General features: G+C 40.8%; 1 protein-coding gene across 5 annotated transcripts in view; it reads left to right on the top strand.

The window, feature by feature from the left end:
* ltbp4 (latent transforming growth factor beta binding protein 4) overlaps nt 1-19,361 on the top strand; it is a 129,929-nt gene that overhangs the window by 64,539 nt on the left and 46,029 nt on the right. For 3 of the 5 annotated variants that reach the window (XM_061972260.1, XM_061972259.1, XM_061972263.1), the window contains 11 exons: nt 2,255-2,428; nt 4,984-5,086; nt 12,548-12,607; nt 12,871-12,993; nt 15,283-15,459; nt 15,535-15,663; nt 15,740-16,687; nt 16,770-16,895; nt 17,129-17,260; nt 17,330-17,449; nt 17,548-17,667. In XM_061972260.1, coding sequence (XP_061828244.1) covers nt 2,255-2,428; nt 4,984-5,086; nt 12,548-12,607; nt 12,871-12,993; nt 15,283-15,459; nt 15,535-15,663; nt 15,740-16,687; nt 16,770-16,895; nt 17,129-17,260; nt 17,330-17,449; nt 17,548-17,667 — 2,212 coding nt within the window. The remainder of the gene's footprint in view (nt 1-2,254; nt 2,429-4,983; nt 5,087-12,547; nt 12,608-12,870; nt 12,994-15,282; nt 15,460-15,534; nt 15,664-15,739; nt 16,688-16,769; nt 16,896-17,128; nt 17,261-17,329; nt 17,450-17,547; nt 17,668-19,361) is intronic. The other 2 variants (XM_061972262.1, XM_061972261.1) reach the window with 2 other exon arrangements.

Below are 19,361 nucleotides of genomic sequence, written 5' to 3'. Positions count from 1 at the left end.
GTGCAATAACAGTACTAAAATGAAGGCTAAAAGGGCATTAAATGGGGCCTTAAAAAAATAAAAAATATATATATAAGTAACTAAATAGTTACTTTTCACAGTAACGCATTACTTTTTGGTTTAAGTAACTGAGTTAGTAACTGAGTTACTTTTGAAATAAAGTAACTAGTAACTGTAACTAGTTACTGGTTTTCAGTAACTAACCCAACACTGTGCACAAATAAATGTGAACTACACACTCCCCTGAACAACCAGCAGAGGGCACTGCAGCCAGAGTGGTCTGGGTCACAGAGCATTATATGCATTATATGCAAAATGCCTGGAGTTCTCTGCACAAAAACAATCCACGTCTTTACAGAGAGAACGAACGCACAAGAGGCCTGAGCTAGCTAACATTAACATTGTATTAGCTAATGCTAGTTCATCCATCTGAAAGACCGTGCTAGCTGCTTATTTTATTCTATCAATGCCGTTTAATGACCTTGTCCCGATGTAGATACTGATCTCTTATCAGTGCAATGTGTGTCAAATCATCCCGAAAGTCATGACTTAATATGACCCTCCCAAGTGTGCCTCTGATTAGCTCGCCAGTGTCTGACCATGTCTGCACGCTCTGGCTGCAGTGCCCTCTGCTGGTTGTTCAGGATTGTGCATCTGGTTTGTGGGAGGAATGTCTCATCGACGCAAAAAAGCGATCCACATATGCAAATTCAATACAAATACAAAATAAAGCATATTCATATTAAAATCTCAAAAATATATTTGCAAATACACGTTTATTTATACAAATTCTTGATTTATTTTTATGTCACATTTTTGTATTTAAACATTTTATTTGTATATATTTTCAAATCTCAAAAATATATTTACAAATACGCGTTTATGTATACAAATTATTTATTTATTTGTACATCACATATGTATTTGTATATTTATTTATATATGCATATGTATTAATATCATATTTATATATATATAAGTTGAGACAATTCTACTTCCATATGCTTGTGAGTGCCATGAATGTACTCCTCGCAAATAGAGTTTTTACTTCTTTTTTTTTTTCTTAACTCCACAGCAGTTTCCTCTTTCTTTCCAGGCGGGTTTGTTTAGTTTTTGGGACTCTTATTGAGTTAGCACAATGGACAAAACCTGTCAAAAGGCGAAAAAACAAATAAAAGGCACACAAGCTGGAGTGTTGAGATGTGACCTCTCCTCATACTTGCCAACCCTCCCGGATTTTCCGGGAGACTCCCGAAATTCAGCGCATCTCCCGAAAACCTCCCGGGACAAATTTTCTCCCGAAAATCTCCCGAAATTCAGGCGGACTCAGGTCCTCCACAATATAAAAAAGCGTACCTGCCCAATCACGTTATAACTGTAGAATGATGGAGGGCGAGTTCTTGGTTTCTTATGTGGGTTTATTGTTAGGCAGTTTCATTAACGTCCTCCCAGCGCGGCAACAACACACAACAACAGCGGTCACTTTTTTGTATACCGTAAAGCAGTTCGTCTGCCGTAAACAGCAATGTTGTGACACTCTTAAACAGGACAATACTGCCATCTAGTGCATTTGATGAAAGCACTTTTGTGCGTGCCACACAGCAATGCATCATCAGAGAGGGTTTTCAGCATGGTTCGAAAGATAGTGACAGAGAATAGAACAAGGATGGACAATTCAACCCTTAACTCAACAATGAGTAGATGAGTGTTACGTGTGTGTATATGTGTAAATAAATGAACACTGAAATTCAAGTATTTATTTTATATGTATATATATATATATATATATATATATATATATATATATAATAAAATAAATAAATAATTATACATATATATATATATATATATATATATAATTTAAAAAATTAATAAATATATATATATATATATATATATAATAAAATATATATATGAAATGCTTGACTAGGTGAATTCTAGCTGTAAATATACTCCTCCCCTTTTAGCCACGCCCCCGTCCCACCCCGGCCACGCCCACCCCTCCCACCTCCCGAAATCGGAGGTCTCAAGGTTGGCAAGTATGCCTCTCCTGCACAGCAAGTAATGTTTTTTTGCCTGCGAGCGTCCGACTGAAGCGTTGGTCCACAGAGACATGGTTCGATCACAGAGGCATATTTGGCTTGATTTAAAACCTTGTAAACCGAAAAATGTGCATATAGAGTGGGTCGTAACTCGAGGTTCCACTGTATATTATTCGCTGTGTGTCCACATTTGGCCATCTTTGACTCCCCAGGTGTCTGGATTCTTCCCCGCGCTGCAAGCGCTCTCATCAGCCACGCAATCCGGATCAGCGGGGGCTCCTGCACCAGCCGGGCTCGTGGTCCAGGCCCAGACGACGAGGGGGGATGGCGTCTACACCCAACACTCGGGCTTCAAATACTGCTTCAGAGAGGTGAAAGACGGACAGGTGAGAGGCGTTTTGTCTTCTTAAGAACACAATGGTGGGCTGACTGGGAGGCAAACAACCAAAGAAGTCCCTTAGTTTGAAAGTTTCTTCCATACCTGCCAACTACTCCGGTTTTCCCGTAATTAGTACGGTTTTCATCAACCTATTCCGGGTTACGGTTGCAGTGATAAAAAATACGGTTTTTCATTAATAATTTTTTAAATTTTTTTAAAAAGTTTTATTCACGAAATCGCGTAACAATGACAATCGACACTGCTTCCCGTACCTTCCTATCGAGCCATTCCGAATGCCATGAGCGAGGCTATTTATAGCACCGCTGCCAAGCAGTTGCCATTGTTTCCAAACGAGCGAACGATCATGGAATCAGCCGGAGAAAAATCGCAAACGAGTCTTAAACCGAAAAGAAAACTGCAGTCATTCCGTGAAGAATATTCAAAAGCCTATCCGGGAATAATTATCCGTTCCAAAAAGGGTGAAAACTACGCGAATTGCACCTTGTGCAGACAAGATTTTTCGATCGGACACGGAGGAATTAGCGATGTAAAAGACCACGTTGGGACAAAAAAACACAAGTCTAATGCCGTTGCTAGCGATACAAGTGGACAACTTTCAACGTTTTTCGTCGCCCAAACAGATTCTTTGGATGTGATAAATGCCGAAGTTTTATTTACGGAGGCAATAATTGAGCATGGACTAGAATACATTTGGATTTTAGCCACAAAAAGGTAATGACACCAATGTTATCTATGGGAGAAGACTCCGGGTCCCACTATGCAAATCTAACCGCCTTAAATTATCATTTGTTCCAGCCTCCATTAAGCTGACCAACGATGTGCAATAGAATTTTAATACATAGGTTAGCACTTTTTTAGCACATAGCACTTTAGAACTAAGCACTTTAGCACACAGCACTTTATCCATGAGCTCTAGTGCAATGCACATTGGTACTTTATCTTTATCTCCATACTGTAGATTTTATGCCTACATCAAAGTGCCACCTATGTCTATCAAGCTCCATGTTCTGATGTTTAAATGTTAGTTGTATGGTTGTGGTTGTGTCTGTGCTTGTGTTTTTGTTCTGTTGTTTTTGGGTATGTTAAGAAAGCAATGATGCACTGTGCCCAAGACAAATTTCCCCGCGGGGACAATAAAGTTGAACCTTGAACCTTGAACCTTGAATTGTTTAGTACTGTTATACTGTTAAAAGTGTTTATACTATTTATGCTTTCAAGTCCAAGTTGAAGAAATCTTGTTAAATGTTGACAGCATAACTACCAAAATACAGAAGTATGTCCTTAATATTTTTGCAGTGCTATTTCTGTTGAAAAGTTCAAATGATTACATTAGAGATGTGATGTGCCACTTTTCAAGTGTCTGATGGCTTCAATTAATTTTCATTAATTTTTCATATTTTGAATTCTTTTGAAAGGCTTACAAAAAAACTACATTTGAATTGTAATTCCATGCTATTGACAGGACTAATTAATTTTAATGAAGTTAGCTTACCATGTTTACAGTATGATAATTGTGATAGAAATGTGAATTTTAGGCACAGAATATTTTTTACAATTGAACAAGGCAGTAGATTATACAAGCTTGGACAGAAAGTTAATAATGACACCAATTTTTTTTTTTTAATGGAATTGTTTAGTACTGTTTTACCATTTGTTTACTGTAAAAAGTGTTTATACTTTCAATTAACAAATTGAAGTCTTGTGAAAGGTTGACAGGATAACTGGCATTAACTGTCAAAATAATTTCAAACTATTGAAGTTAGCTTACAGAATAAACATGTCAATCAACCCATATGATTTTTGCTGTAATATTTTTGTTCTGAAAAGTCACTGTGACTGATAGAAAAGTGATGGTTTTAGCAACATTTTAACCTGTCGGAATGCTAATAATCATTTTGCTTCGGTGGGGCGAAGTGAACCCCCCACCAGGACTTTGTCCTGGACCTACCGGGGCCTGCGGCCCCTGGACCCTGGCTACTAGGTTTTTCTGATTTCAAAAGTTGGCAGGTATGTTCTTCTATCTCACAACCAGTCCTCACATGCTCGCCCCTTCATGTACTGTTCAAGTCCAGAATGTGGGTCAAGTTGACACGGGAACGTTGAGTACATAAATTCAGGCTGCCCAGCATCAAATTGTAGCCAAAGACAAAAGCTCTCATTTTTACGAGCGGCATAAAGTATGGCTGCCGAGCGCTTTTGTTGTCCACGACCGAGTGCGAACAGGCTGTTTTTGTCTTCACACGCCGTGAAACATGTGTGCACCTCCGCAGCCAGGAACTTAATGTGAACCAGAACGTCTCCTGACAGCCTCCCAGGAATCACCGCGTCGTAAACTTCACTTCCACCCTCACGTGAAACATCCGACACAAAAGAAGCCAAAAGAAGAACACACACACACACACACACACACACACTTGACGGGACCATTTGGGTGCCATTCGGTCCCCTCATGACTCTACTGTACTTCCAGTGCTCTGTGTCACTGCTTCAGTTTGTTCTCCTCAGTCTAAAAAAAAAAAACATTTTGTTGATGTGTTGCAGTGTAGTTCTCCTTTGCCGGGGCTGAGGAGCAAGGAGACGTGTTGCCGGGGTCTGGGGAAGGCTTGGGGCGCCACAGACTGCGTCCTCTGTCCTAAACATGCAGGTCAGCGTGCTTCATGTTCACCTCCACAACAGCAGCAAACAGAGAAGATCCACTGGAGGAAAACAAACACGCTGCGTTCTGTCAGTGTGGGGTGGTCCTGGATGAGTCAAATATTTGGGAAGATTTCCACATGCTTATGTAACACACACACACACACACACACACACACACACACACACAGAGGACTTAACGCATTCCTTAGTCCGTAACGAGCACAACCAAACTCCAAAACACGACCCTAAACTGAACCTAGTCTTTGCCTCAAAATGTTTTCTTCTACAGTGATACTTTAACTTAAAGGGGTCATATTATGAATTGTTTTCCTACGTTTAAAAGACTTTCTTGTGGTCTACATAACATGTAATGGTGGTTCCATCATTTTTTTATTTTTTTTTTTATTTTTTTTTTTTACAGATTTTCTCTTTAGGATGCGCCGTTTAATGCATACTTGCCAACCTTGAGACCTCCAATTTCGGGGGGTGGGTGCGGGGGGCGTGGTTGGGGCGGGGGCGTGGTTGGGGGCGTGGTTAAGAGGGGAGGAGTATATTTACAGCTAGAATTCACCAAGTCAAGTATTTCTATTTCATATATATATATATATATATATATATATATATATATATATATATATATATATATATATATATATATATATATATATATATATATATATACCGTATTTTCCGCACCATAAGCCGCCCCGTGTTATAAGCCGCGCCTTCAATGAACGGCATATTTCAAAACTTTGTCCACCTATAAGCCGCCCCGTGTTATAAGCCGCATCTAACTGCGCTAAAGGAATGTCAAAAAAACAGTCAGATAGGTCAGTCAAACTTTAATAATATATTAAAAACCAGCGTTCTAACAACTCTGTTCACTCCCAAAATGTACGGTAATGTGCAAATGTGCAATCACAAACATAGTAAAATTCAAAATAGTGCAGAGCAATAGCAATAACTTAATGTTGCTCGAACGTTAATGTCACAACACACAAAATAAACATAACACTCACTTTCTGAAGTTATTCTTCATTCATAAATCCCTCGAATTCTTCTCCTAAGGTGTCCGAATTAAAAAGTTGGGCGAATACGGATCCAAAATGGCCGGCTCCGTCTCGTCGAAGTCATCAGAGTCAGTGTCGCTGTTTTTTTTCCAGCAGTTCCGTGAATCCTGCCTTCCGGAAAGCTCGGACCACAGTTGAGACCGAAATATCCGCCCAGGCATTTACGATCCACTGGCAGATGTTGGCGTATGTCGTCCGGCGCTGTCTCCCTGTCTTAGTGAAGGTGTGTTCGCCTTCGGTCATCCATTGTTCCCACGCCGTTCGCAGTCATGCTTTAAATGCCTTGTTGACACCAATATCGAGCGGTTGGAGTTCTTTGGTTAATCCACCCGGAATGACGGCGAGTGTTGTATTTGTGTGCTTCACTTGTTTTTTGACACCATCTGTGATGTGGGCGCGCATGGAGTCGTATATCAACATGGACGGAGCTGCGTGAAAAAAGCCACCCGGCCTCTTCGCGTAAACTTCCCATAACCACTCGCTCATCTTTTCTTCATCCATCCCTTCGAGTTAGCTTTTATGATGACGCCGGCTGGAAAGTTCTCTTTTGGCAAGGTCTTCCTTTTGAATATCACCATGGGTGGAAGTTTCTGGCCATTAGCATGGCAAGCTAGAACCACAGTGTGTCGCTTAGTAGGAGCCATTTTGTGGTCTTTACAGATGTAAACACACAAAGGAAATGAAACGTAATACCCGCGCGCTTCTTCTTCTATGGGGGCGGGTGCTTACCTTGGCGGTTGCTTACCGTAGAAGAAGAAGCACTTCCTCTTCTACGGGGAAAAAAGATGGCGGCTGTTTACCGTAGTTGCGAGACCTAAACTTTATGAAAATGAATCTTAATATTAATCCATATATAAAGCGCACCGGGTTAAAAGCCGCACTGTCAGCTTTTGAGTAAATTTGTGGTTTTTAGGTGCGGCTAATAGTGCGGAAAATACGGTATATATATATATATATATCCCCGTGACTCCGAAGGGAATAAGCGGTAGGAAATGGATGGATGGATATATATATATATATATATATATATATATATATATATATATATATATATATATATATATATATATCCCCGTGACCCCAAAGGGAATAAGCGGTAGAAAATGGATGGATGGATGGATGGATGGATATATATATATATATATATATATATATATATATATATATATATATATATGTATATATGTATATATGTGTATATATATATATATATATGTATATATATATATATATGTATATATATATATATATGTATATATATATATATATATATATATATATATATATATATATATATATATATATATATAAGAAATAATTGACCTTCAGTGAATTCTAGCTATATATATATAAATAAAAGAAATACTTGAAATTCAGTGTTCATTTATTTACACATATACACACACGTAACACTCATCTACTCATTGTTGAGTTAAGGGTTGAATTGTCCATCCTTGTTCTATTCTCTGTCACTACCTTTCTAACCATGCTGAACACCCTCTCTGATGATGCATTGCTGTGTGGCACGCACAAAAGTGCTTTCATCAAATGCACTAGATGGCAGTATTGTCCTGTTTAAGAGTGTCACAACATTGCTGTTTACGGCAGACGGACTGCTTTACTGTAGACGTTCTTTATATTGTGGGAAAGCGGACTCAGGTCTGCTTTCTTTTCTTTCTGAATTTCGGGAGATTTTCGGGAGAAAATTTGTCCCGGGAGGTTTTCGGGAGAGGCGCTGAATTTCGGGAGTCTCCCGGAAAATCCGGGAGGGTTGGCAAGTATGGTTTAGTGGCCGGTCTTCTTCATGTGCTTCCACTTAGACTGCATCTTCTCCCCGTCAGCCGTGTTGTAGCTTTTAGCGCTGTGTTAGCGATTCTACTGACGGATACAGTCGTGGTCATACTTGCCAACCCTCCCAGGAGACTCCCAAATTTCAGTGCCCCTCCCGAAAATCGTCACATCCGCTTTTTTTTTGGATACTAGTTCATTAATGTTGGGGCTCAGGCTTTGAGCTGAGGCAACCTTCATTATCGAATTAAGTTGTTCATCAGTCATTATATCAAGATATGTGCGGCTTCTGCACGCACACACGAGTGAATGCAAACGCATACTTGATCAACAGCGATACAGGTTACACTGAGAGTGGCCGTATAAACAACTTTAACACTGTTGGAAATATACGCCACACTGTGAACCCACACCAAAACAAGAATGACAAACTTCCGCACCGTAACACAACATAAACACAACAGAACAAATACCAGTGTTTCCCGCAGGACAGGCATCTATTTGTGGTGGTGTGGTCGGGCGATGACAAAGAAGAACGCGGAGTTGGAATATAATTACAACATTTTATGTACATATTTATATACAGATTTGAACAATTAGTGATTCACTGAAATATATATATTAATTGTGGTTCTTACAAAAAATATATCTTGTAAAATATAAAAGCTAAAATGTCTCTTAAAGCTCTGCCCCTTTAATTAGTGAATACTAAATAATTTAACTTTAGCCTACTACTACAACCATATTATTTACCAGCAACATGAAGTGAAACAGAGGCAGAGGTGTCCTGCCACAGTCAGTCAACCTCCTCCTCCTCCTCCTGCTGCTGCTGAACAGGTCACACCTGTGGTCCAGACTGTAGGCCTACCTCCTTTCCAAGTGGAGCCCTTTTCGGCCGTTGAAAATATTTTTCTATACTCATCTGTGTGAAGGAGTGAACATCCAACATTAGAATGTATTACTAACGAGCAGAAGCGCTCTATGTACAGTGCCGTCTAACCTTAAGCGGCAGCAGCTCAACACATGCAGGGTTCAACGTTAAGGTTTTTTTCTACTTGCCCGACTTCTCAAATCTACTTGCCCCAATATTTTTACTTGTCCTGCCTAGGTTTCTTTCTGGCTGTGTAGTGCTCATGGCTTATATCTTACTAAAATCCTTCCCGTTGACTATTTACAACACTACACAGTATTTATTATTATTATTATCTATAATTATATTTAAATGGCATTGCATACATGTAAAATTAAATGCTATTTCACATTATTTGACCAGTAGCAGTTACACCCATCTGAACAGGTCAGCCACCTGTTTAAAGCCCGATCACAGTTGAAATCTTGAAATGAAGGGCCTTTAATGGCCAAAACATTAACCTGGACAACATTTTAACAGCTGGTTGGCTCAGATTTTATTCTTTTCATTGCATTCACATGCTGCAGTGGACAGTGGACAATTAAGCTTGAGTATTAATGTAGTATCTGAAGCACCGTCTCCACGTGTGTTTATTGACAACAGGGTTATAACCTGGACACGTTAGCTCGTTGGTATGAAAACACGTGACTGTTACTACGTGCATGAAGCAGCGTCAGGCTGCTCACCGTCAGTGAAACGCTCGGTGAAATCGCGGATTAACGTTAAATATATGACGAGCCGCGAGCGATGCAGCTATAACCTATCTACCTATATTACCCTCGTATTTTGATCCCTCCCGTCTGTCCGTCCCTCTTCTTCTTCTTCTTCTTCTTCTTCTTCTTCTTCTTCTTCTTCTTCTTCTTCTTCTTCTTCTTCTTCTTCTTCTTCTTCTTCTTCTTCTTCTTGCCCACCAAGTGAATTAAGTGCTATTGGCGGAGTTATAGGATACCGCCACCTACTGCACCGGAGTTGTAACTACAAGGTACATTCACAGACAGTCCCATTGCTTTTATGAGCGGTCGAGTGAGTCAAAAGCCGAAAAATCCATTTGTGGCGGACGTAATTCTTTCGTGGCGGGCCGCCACAAATAAATGAATGTGTGGGAAACACTGAATACCCAGAATCCTTTGCAGCACTAACCCTTCCGGGAGGCTACAAGGTGTGTGTGTGTGAGGGGGGTGTATTTTGTAGCGTCCCGGAAGAGTTAGAATTGCAAATTCTTCTGGGTAATTGTTCTGTTGTGTTTATGTTGTGTTACGGTGCGGATGTTCTCCCGAAATGTGTTTGTCATTCTTGTTTGGTGTGGGTTCACAGGGTGGCGCATATTTGTAACAGTGTTAAAGTTGTTTATACGGCCACCCTCAGTGTAACGTGTATCGCTGTTGATCAAGTATGCGTCGCATTCACGTGTGTGTGCGTACAGAAGCCGCACATATCTTGTGACTGGGCCGGCACGTTGTTAGATTGGATGAAAAGCGGACGTGACGACAGCTCGTAGAGGACGTTAAAGGCGGTGCTTTCTTTGACTGTGGTCCGGGTGGACTACGGAAATAATGACTGATGAACAACTTAATTCGATAATGAAGGTTGCCTCAGCTCAAAGCCCGAGCCCCGACATTAATGAACCAGCATCCAAGAAAAGATGGCAGGTATCTGGCTTGGGCACATCAGATTAGATCAGTGTGTTGCAAACTGAGCAGTTTAAAATCCTGAATGGTTGGTTTATTCATTGTTATTTTATTTTCAAATTTATTAGCCTGTGGAAAAAGTTAATGTTTATATTTACCTCAGAAGGCTGCAAATAGAAAAGAGGCATTCAATTTGTATTTAAATTGTATGATATGCCATTGATATTTTTTAATTATTATTATTTGAAACTGGATTTTGCATGTCACTATAAAGTTATATAAGCCTTGCTTGTTCAATATTCAATGCAAAACTTGTTTGGGTCCCTATTAAAAGGTTCATTTGTTCAACCTTGGCCCGCGGCTTTGTTCACTTTTAAATTTTGGCCCACTCTGTATTTGAGTTCGACACCCCTGGTTTAGCGGAAGTATAAAGGAAGGCAAGATTGTTTTATAAATATCTCCGCCATTCCTCCATAGTCGGATTTTGAATTTTTGGCACCTTTTGCAGATCCCAAATACACAAAGCAGGTACCAATAGGTAAGAAAAGTTGGTTTTGCATACTATGTGCCCGAAGTTAAGAATGTTTTGAGACAAGAGTTGTGTCTTGGTTTTAAGTTGTCAGCAACATTTTTACAAGAATTAGTTGACGCAGAAAATGTTAAAGTGAACCCCGTTAGATCTGCCCAAAACATGCTGTCTTAGAGATCCACATAACTTTGTTTTTCAAGCTTGGGAAGAAAAAAATTAATGTGAAGGACAGTGCTTAGGACATACTTGCCAACCTTGAGACCTCCGATTTCGGGAGGTGGGGGTGGGCGTGGTCGGGGTAGAAAGGGGGCGTGGTCGGGGGCGTGGCTAAAAGGGGAGGAGTATATTTACAGCTAGAATTCACCTAGTCATATATTTCATATATATATATATATATATATATATATATATATATATATATATATATATATATATAAACAAATACTTGACATTCAGTGAATTCTAGCTATATATATATATATATATATATATATATATATATATATATATATATATATATATATATGTATATATATATATATTTATTTTATTATATGTATATATATATATATATGTATATATATATTAATTTTATTATATGTATGTATATATATATATATATATATATAAAATAAATACTTGAATTTCAGTGTTCATTTATTTACACATATACACACACATAACACTAGATGGCAGTATTGTCCTGTTTACGAGTGTCACAACATTGCTGTTTACGGCAGACGAACTGCTTTACGGTATACAAAAACGTGACTGCTGTTGTTGTGTGTTGTTGCCACGCTGGGAGGACGTTAATGAAACTGCCTAACAATAAACCCACATAAGAAACCAAGAACTCGCCCTCCATCATTCTACAGTTATAACGTGATTGGGCAGGTATGCTGTTTATATTGTGGGTTAGCCTGAATTTCGGGAGATTTTCGGGAGAAAATTTGTCCCGGGAGGTTTTCGGGAGAGGTGCTGAATTTCGGGAGTCTCCCGGAAAATCCGGGAGGGTTGGCAAGTATGGCTTAGGAGAAAAAGTGGATGATGTTCTTTGAATTAAAGAAAAAACATCATCAAAAACATGACTGAGCCTGTCGCTAACTTGGGAAAGCAGTTCCAGCGTATCACTGCTCGTTATAGCTAAAATTATATCTACCGGGTAAACGTCGGACATTTATCCATGAAAATATGGAAAAGCTGTTGGTGTGTTTGACGGTGAAGCAGCCAAAGGGAAATACAGTAAAAGTCCACTCGCCAAGGTAAATGCTGTACAATAATAATTATTACATTACCTCATAAAACTACAGTAGTTGTTTAAACTATATTCTATTGTTTTTTACAATGTTAATTATCTAAAAGTAATTTTTTATTTAAAAAAAAAAGCATGTTTGGGAGGGTGCAAGCACCGGTTAAATTGACTTCAATTAAATTCAATGGGAGATGTTTTGAGTCAAGAGCTCCGTCACAGAAGGAATTAAGCTCGTAAGTTGAGGTACTTTAATTTCTTGTGTGTGGTCACGTGATCGTTGTCCATCATCAGCAGGTCCAAACAGCAGCTGTCCTGTTGGCTTCCAGCGAGGCAACGGAACCAATTGCGTTGGTGAGTTCGACATCGCAGATCGCTACTTTGTTGTAATCACTATTTTGTACAGGTGGAGTCTGCTTTGTCCCACTTCAGTTGCAGACAGTGAACTAACCACTCATGCTCGATTGTCCCACTCTGGTTAGAGACATTGAACTAACATGCACACCGTGATGCCTTTCGAGCCGAAGACATTTGAAAATATGAATAAGCTTAAGTCAAAAATGTGAGCAAAAGATATGTGAAGGCAATATATCAAATCCTGATTTTGTTATTTGTAGAGGTGAATGAGTGCCTCCAGCCAGGGCTTTGTGAGAACGGCGTGTGTGTGAACACCAGGGGGAGCTATAGCTGCGTGTGCAAGCCGGGTTTCATCCTGGATGCCTCACATGGACTTTGCATCTGTAAGTAAACACACACACACACACACACACACACACACACACACACACACACACACACACACACGCAGCTGCCCTCTTGAGAATGACCTGAGGAATAACTCATCCCATACTTGCCAACCTTGAGACCTCCGATTTCGGGAGGTGGGGGGCGTGGTCGGGGGTGGGGCGGGGGCGTGGTTGGGGACGTGGCTAAGAGGGGAGGAGTATATTTACAGCTAGAATTCACCAAGTCAAGTATTTCATATATATATACAGTATATATATATATATATATATATATATATATATATATATATATATATATATATATATATATATATATATAAATAAATAAATGGGTTATACTTGTATAGCGCTTTTCTACCTTCAAGGTACTCAAAGCGCTTTGACAGTATTTCCACATTCACCCATTCACACACACATTCACACACTGATGGCGGGAGCTGCCATGCAAGGCGCTAACCAGCAGCCATCAGGAGCAAGGGGTGAAGTGTCTTGCCCAAGGACACAACGGACGCGACTAGGATGGTAGAAGGTGGGGATTGAACCCCAGTAACCAGCAACCCTCCGATTAAAAAGTTAAAGTTAAAGTTAAAGTACCAATGATTGTCACACACACACTAGGTGTGGCGAGATTATTCTCTGCATTTGACCCATCACCCTTGATCACCCCCTGGGAGGTGAGAGGAGCAGTGGGCAGCAGCGGTGGCCGCGCCCGGGAATCATTTTGGTGATTTAACCCCCAATTCCAACCCTTGATGCTGAGTGCCAAGCAGGGAGGTAATGGGTCCCATTTTTTATAGTCTTTGGTATGACTCGGCCGGGGTTTGAACTCACAACCTACCGATCTCAGGGCGGACACTCTAACCACTAGGCCACTGAGTAGGTTGCTGGCACGGCCACTCTACCAACCACTTTACCAACGTCACCACGCCGTCATATATATATATATATATATATATATATATATATATATATATATATATATATATATATATATATATAATAAAATAAATATATATATATATATAGCTAGAATTCACTGAAAGTTAAGTATTTTATTAAATGTATATATATATATATATATATATATATATATATATATATATCAAGAGGGACAGAGACAGCGCACAGTGCGTGTGGATCACATGTTACCATGGCGAGAAAACATGGAGAGACTGCCAGTTATCTAGTCTCCACCAGTTGCAGAAAATGTGCCATCAGTTCAACTGAACAGTGCTGTTTCAGTTCCATCACCAGGACCATCAGTGAGTCAGACACAAATATACCTTGAACCAGATTCAAGGGCTGCTGAGTTGCCATCATCTAAAAGGGGAGGAATCTAATAGAGTGATCTATGTTTGTCTGTTGCCATCTCCTGGTGAATGTTGGCTATAGCGTACTGGGGTTACTTTTTGGTTGGCCAACGATTTACGTGGTGTTGCGCACCTGACGTCAAGTGTGTGAGTCTGTTCTGATTCTGAAGTCTACAGTAAAGAGACTTACTTCATCCCCTCGCCTGTCTATTGCCTCCAACTCAATATATTACAACAACATTGCTCCATGCAGACCCTCCAGGTCCGCATGGAGCTGGAGGGGGCGTGGCCTCCAGGTCCGCCTGAATTTCGGGAGATTTTCGGGAGAAAATTTGTCCCGGGAGGTTTTCGGGAGAGGCGCTGAATTTTGGGAGTCTCCCGGAAAATCCGGGAGGGTTGGCAAGTATGACTCATCCCAGCTCCCTAACTCTGTACATCAAGCAAGAATGGGAAAGAATTCCACCTGAGAAGCTTCAAAAATGTGTCTCCTCAGTTCCCAAACGTTCACTGAGTGTTGTTAAAAGGAAAGGCCATGTAACATAGTGGTGAACATGCCCTTTCCCAACTACTTTGGCACGTGTTGCAGCCATGAAATTCTAAGTTATTATTTGCACACAAAAAAATAAAGTTTATGAGTTTGAACATCAAATATGTTGTCTTTGTAGTGCATTCAATTGAATATGGGTTGAAAATGATTTGCAAATCATTGTATTCTGTTTATATTTACATCTAACACAATTCCCCAACTCATATGGAAACGGGGTTTGTACTTATATGTCAGCAGTCAAATTAGAAGCCTTTGTAAACCATTAAAAAAAAATTGCTTTAATTGTTTGAATACCAAATAATATATTGTGATGTATATATTGTTATCGCAATATAGATTTTAGGCCATCCCTACTTCCTTCTGCTCTTGTATTGAAGGAGTTCTGCATGCTGACCACTGAAAGTCTTTTTATTGCCGTCATCTCAGCCCAGACTGTGATAGCAGAAGACAAGAATCAGTGTTACCGGGTTCTGGGTTCGGGTCTGGGCCCGTCCTCCTGCTCCCTGCCCATCCTCAGGAACATCACCAAACAGATCTGCTGCTGCAGCCGGGTCGGGAAGGCCTGGGGTCCTGACTGCCAGCGGTGCCCATACTTCGGGTCAGGTCGGTCGCCAGTCATGTGACCTGCGTGCTCTGTCGGAGGTGAGGTGTATCACTTAAAGGTGTTTTCTCTCTCAGTGGCCTTTAAGGAGATCTGCCCTGCTGGTCCTGGCTACCACTACTCCCCCTCCGCCCTGCAGTTCAGCCAGAGAGCGGCAGAGCAGCTGGGCACCCAAGGGGCTCAGCTGGTAACCCACCTGGACCAAGGTCTGTGTGGGCAAGTCATAAGTGACAAATCACAACAGAGATCCTCCCTCCATCCGTATGTCTCTTTTTCTCCCAGGTGAGACCACTAGTTCTCAGCCGAAACCCCCAGCAAGAGAGACCGTGAGCTCGTCCAACCGACCCAGTTCACCTGTCAGTACCCCATCCTCTAGACACGTAAACCCGGTGAACACCAACCGGCATAAACCTCAAACTCCAGGCAGTGCCGCCGTCCGGCCGACCCGCCCACGGCCGACCGTATCGTCGAGGAGATCACCACAGCAATCTAGTGGGGGTCAAGGTACGAGCGGGAGTCAGAACCAGGGCACCGGAAGAAGCCAAACTTCCAACCAGAACCAAGAATCAAGTGGCAATCGCAACACCAGCAGGAACCCAAGTCCCACTGGGGGTCAAATCACAAGCAGGAACCAAGGAACTAGCCAGAACCAAGGCACTAGCAGGATCCAAGGCCCCAATGTGAATCCAGTTTCCACCCAGAACCAAGGAACAAGTGGCAATCGCAACTCTGGCCAGCCTCAAGGAACCAACAGGAACCACAGTCCCAGTGGAGGTCAAGGCACAAGTAGGAACCAAGGAACCAACCAGAACCAAGGCACTAGCAGGGACCAAAGTCCTAGTGGAGGTCAAGACACCAGCAGGAACCAAGGCATTAGCAAGGACCAAAGTCCTAGTGGAGGTCAAGGCACCAGCAGGATCCAAGGAACCAACCAGAACCAAGGCATTAGCAAGGACCAAAGTCCTAGTGGAGGTCAAGACACCAGCAGGAACCAAGGAACCAACCAGAACCAAGGCATTAGCAAGGACCGAAGTCCTAGTGGAGGTCAAGGCACCACCAGGAACCAAGGAACCAACCAGAACCAAGGCACTAGCAAGGACCAAAGTCCTAGTGGAGGTCAAGGCACCAGCAGGAACCAAGGAACCAACCAGAACCAAGGCACTAGCAAGGACCAAAGTCCTAGTGGAGGTCAAGGCACCAGCAGGATCCAAGGTGTCAGTGGGAGTGAAGGTACAGTAACTGCTGATCAGAATGTCCGATGCTGGTCACATGACCAATTGCTTCTTTCGGTATTTTTCGTGTGTCCGTGCAGATCGGCCGACTGGACGAGGAGATTCTCTGCCAGCTTCGCCTCGACGGATCCCCGAGGGAGACTCGAGAACCGGTGGACAATCCCCGCCGCCTAAGAAGCCGACGACGCGTCCCCCCCGCGTCCAGTGTGAGTACCAGCCGACACCAGGTAGTCCGGTAGGCCGTGCTTCTCCAAAATCACCAGAGGTGACCCCTGAGGTCAAGGTTCACATCAGTCCATGCTCCTTTTAGATCCATCTTCTTACCAAAACACTCTTTTAGTATCATATTACCGAGAACGGTATTTATTAAGAACGGGCCTATCAAGAGATCAAAAGTTAAAGTGTGTGTGTGTGTGTGTGTGTGTGTGTGTGTGTGCAGCATCGCAGGATGTGTGCGCGAGCAAACCAGGTGTGTGTGGCGGTGGTCGCTGTGTGTCGCAGCCAGTTGGGAAACACACCTGTGTGTGTGATCAGGGATACCAGGCCAACTCTGAGCGCACGCACTGTCAAGGTGAGCGAGCACGCAAACGCACACAAAAAAACACACACAAAGCCTTCAATCGATTGTGTGCGTGTGCAGATGTGAATGAGTGTGTTCAGCCTGGAGGTGTATGTTCGCCAGGAGAGTGCGTGAACAGCGCGGGCAGCTTCAGGTGTGTCTGTCGCCACGGTTACAAGCTCAGCGGCAACACCTGCACAGGTAAGGAGGCGCGGTTGCATGCTTTTAGTTTGAAGGACTCAAAACGTCACATGTCTTTTGAGTACGCGTGATGTCATTAATGAGCGTGTCCTTTTCAGACGTGGACGAGTGTGAGGATCCTCTGCTGTGTCCGGGTCAGCAGTGCGTCAATACTCAGGGTTCCTACCGCTGCGTGTCCTGCCAGCCTGGACACGGACTTCTCAATGGACTCTGCACAGGTAGCAAAACAAAGCATGATTGATCACATAGAGTAAGGGGTGTCTAAGTGCGGCCCGCAGCCCCAGTCTTGTTGGCCCGGAGCAAAAAACTGCAAAAATCTAAGATAAAAGTGTCAAAAAGTCTGACATTTTTTTGTCAAAAAATCTGTATTTTTTCTAAGTGTCAAAAACTTGGGATTTTTTCTAAGTGTCAAAAAGTGTTTTTTTTAAGTGTCAAAAAGATGGACATTTTTTTGTCAAAAAGTCGGAGATTTTATTGTCAAAAAGTCGGTATTTTTTCTAAGTGTCAAAAGGTCTAGATTTTTTCCAAGTGTCAAAAAGTCGGGATTATTTTTTTCCAAAAATTTTGATTTTTTTGTCAAAAAGTCGGGATTTTTTCTATATGTCAAAATGTTGTGATTTTTTTGTAAGTGTCAAAAAGTCTGGATTTTTTTCTAAGTGTCAAAGTGTTGGTCATTTTATTGTCAAAAAGTCTGGATTTTTTCTAAGTGTCAAAAACTCTGGATTTTTTCCAAGTGTCAAAAAGTCTGTTTTTTTTAAGTGTCAGAAAGATGGAAATTTTTTTGCCAAAAAGTCGGACATTTTATTGTCAAAAAGTCGGTATTTTTTCTAAGTGTCAAAAAGTCTAGATTTTTTCCAAGTGTCAAAAAGTCGGGATTATTTTTTTCAAAAAATTGGGATTTTTTTTGTCAAAAAGTCGGGATTTTTTCTATGTGTCAAAATGTTGCGATTTTTTTGTAAGTGTCAAAAAGTCTGGATTTTTTCTAAGTGTCAAAGTGTTGGACATTTTATTGTCAAAAAGTCTGGATTTTTTCTAAGTGTCAAAAACTCGGGATTTTTTCTAAGTGTCAAAAAGTCTGTTTTTTTTTAAGTGTCAAAAAGATGGACATTTTTTTGTCAAAAAGTCGGACATTTTATTGTCAAAAAGTCGGTATTTTTTCTAAATGTCAAAAAGTCTAGATTTTTTCCAAGTGTCAAAAAATCGGGATTATTTTTTTCAAAAAATTGGGATTTTTTTGTCAAAAAGTCTGGATTTTTTTGTCAAAAAGTCTGGATTTTTTCTATGTGTCAAAATGTTGCGATTTTTTTGTAAGTGTCAAAAAGTCTGGATTTTTTCTAAGTGTCAAAGTGTTGGACATTTTATTGTCAAAAAGTCTGGATTTTTTCTAAGTGTCAAAAAGTCTGGATTTTTTCTAAGTGTCAAAAAGTCTGTTTTTTTTTAAGTGTCAGAAAGATGGACATTTTTTTGTCAAAAAGTCGGACATTTTATTGTCAAAAAGTCGGTATTTTTTCTAAGTGTCAAAAAATCGGAATTTTTTTTTGTCAAAAAGTCAGGATTTTTTGAAGTGTCAATAAATCGGGATTTTTTTCTAATTGTCAAAAAGTCTGGATTTTTTCTAAGTGTCAAAAAGTCTGTTTTTTTTAAGTGTCAAAAAGTCTGACATTTTTTTGTCAAAAACTCGGGATTTTTTCAAAGTGTCAAAAAGTCAGCTTTTTTTAAGTGTCAGAAAGATGGACATTTTTTTGTCAAAAAGTCGGACATTTTATTGTCAAAAAGTCGGGATTTTTTCTAAGTGTCAAAAAGTCGGGATTTTTTTTTTCAAAAAATTGGGATTTTTTTGTCAAAAAGTCGGGATTTTTGATACTAATTATTATTAAAAAAATACCTTTTGTCACCTGTAACACAAAGCTAT

The sequence above is a fragment of the Nerophis lumbriciformis genome, linkage group LG17, assembly GCF_033978685.3.
Source record: "Nerophis lumbriciformis linkage group LG17, RoL_Nlum_v2.1, whole genome shotgun sequence".
NCBI classification, from domain to species: Eukaryota; Metazoa; Chordata; class Actinopteri; order Syngnathiformes; family Syngnathidae; genus Nerophis; species Nerophis lumbriciformis.
Note: the sequence above shows the minus strand (reverse complement) of the source record. Positions and strands in the feature narration are given on the sequence as shown.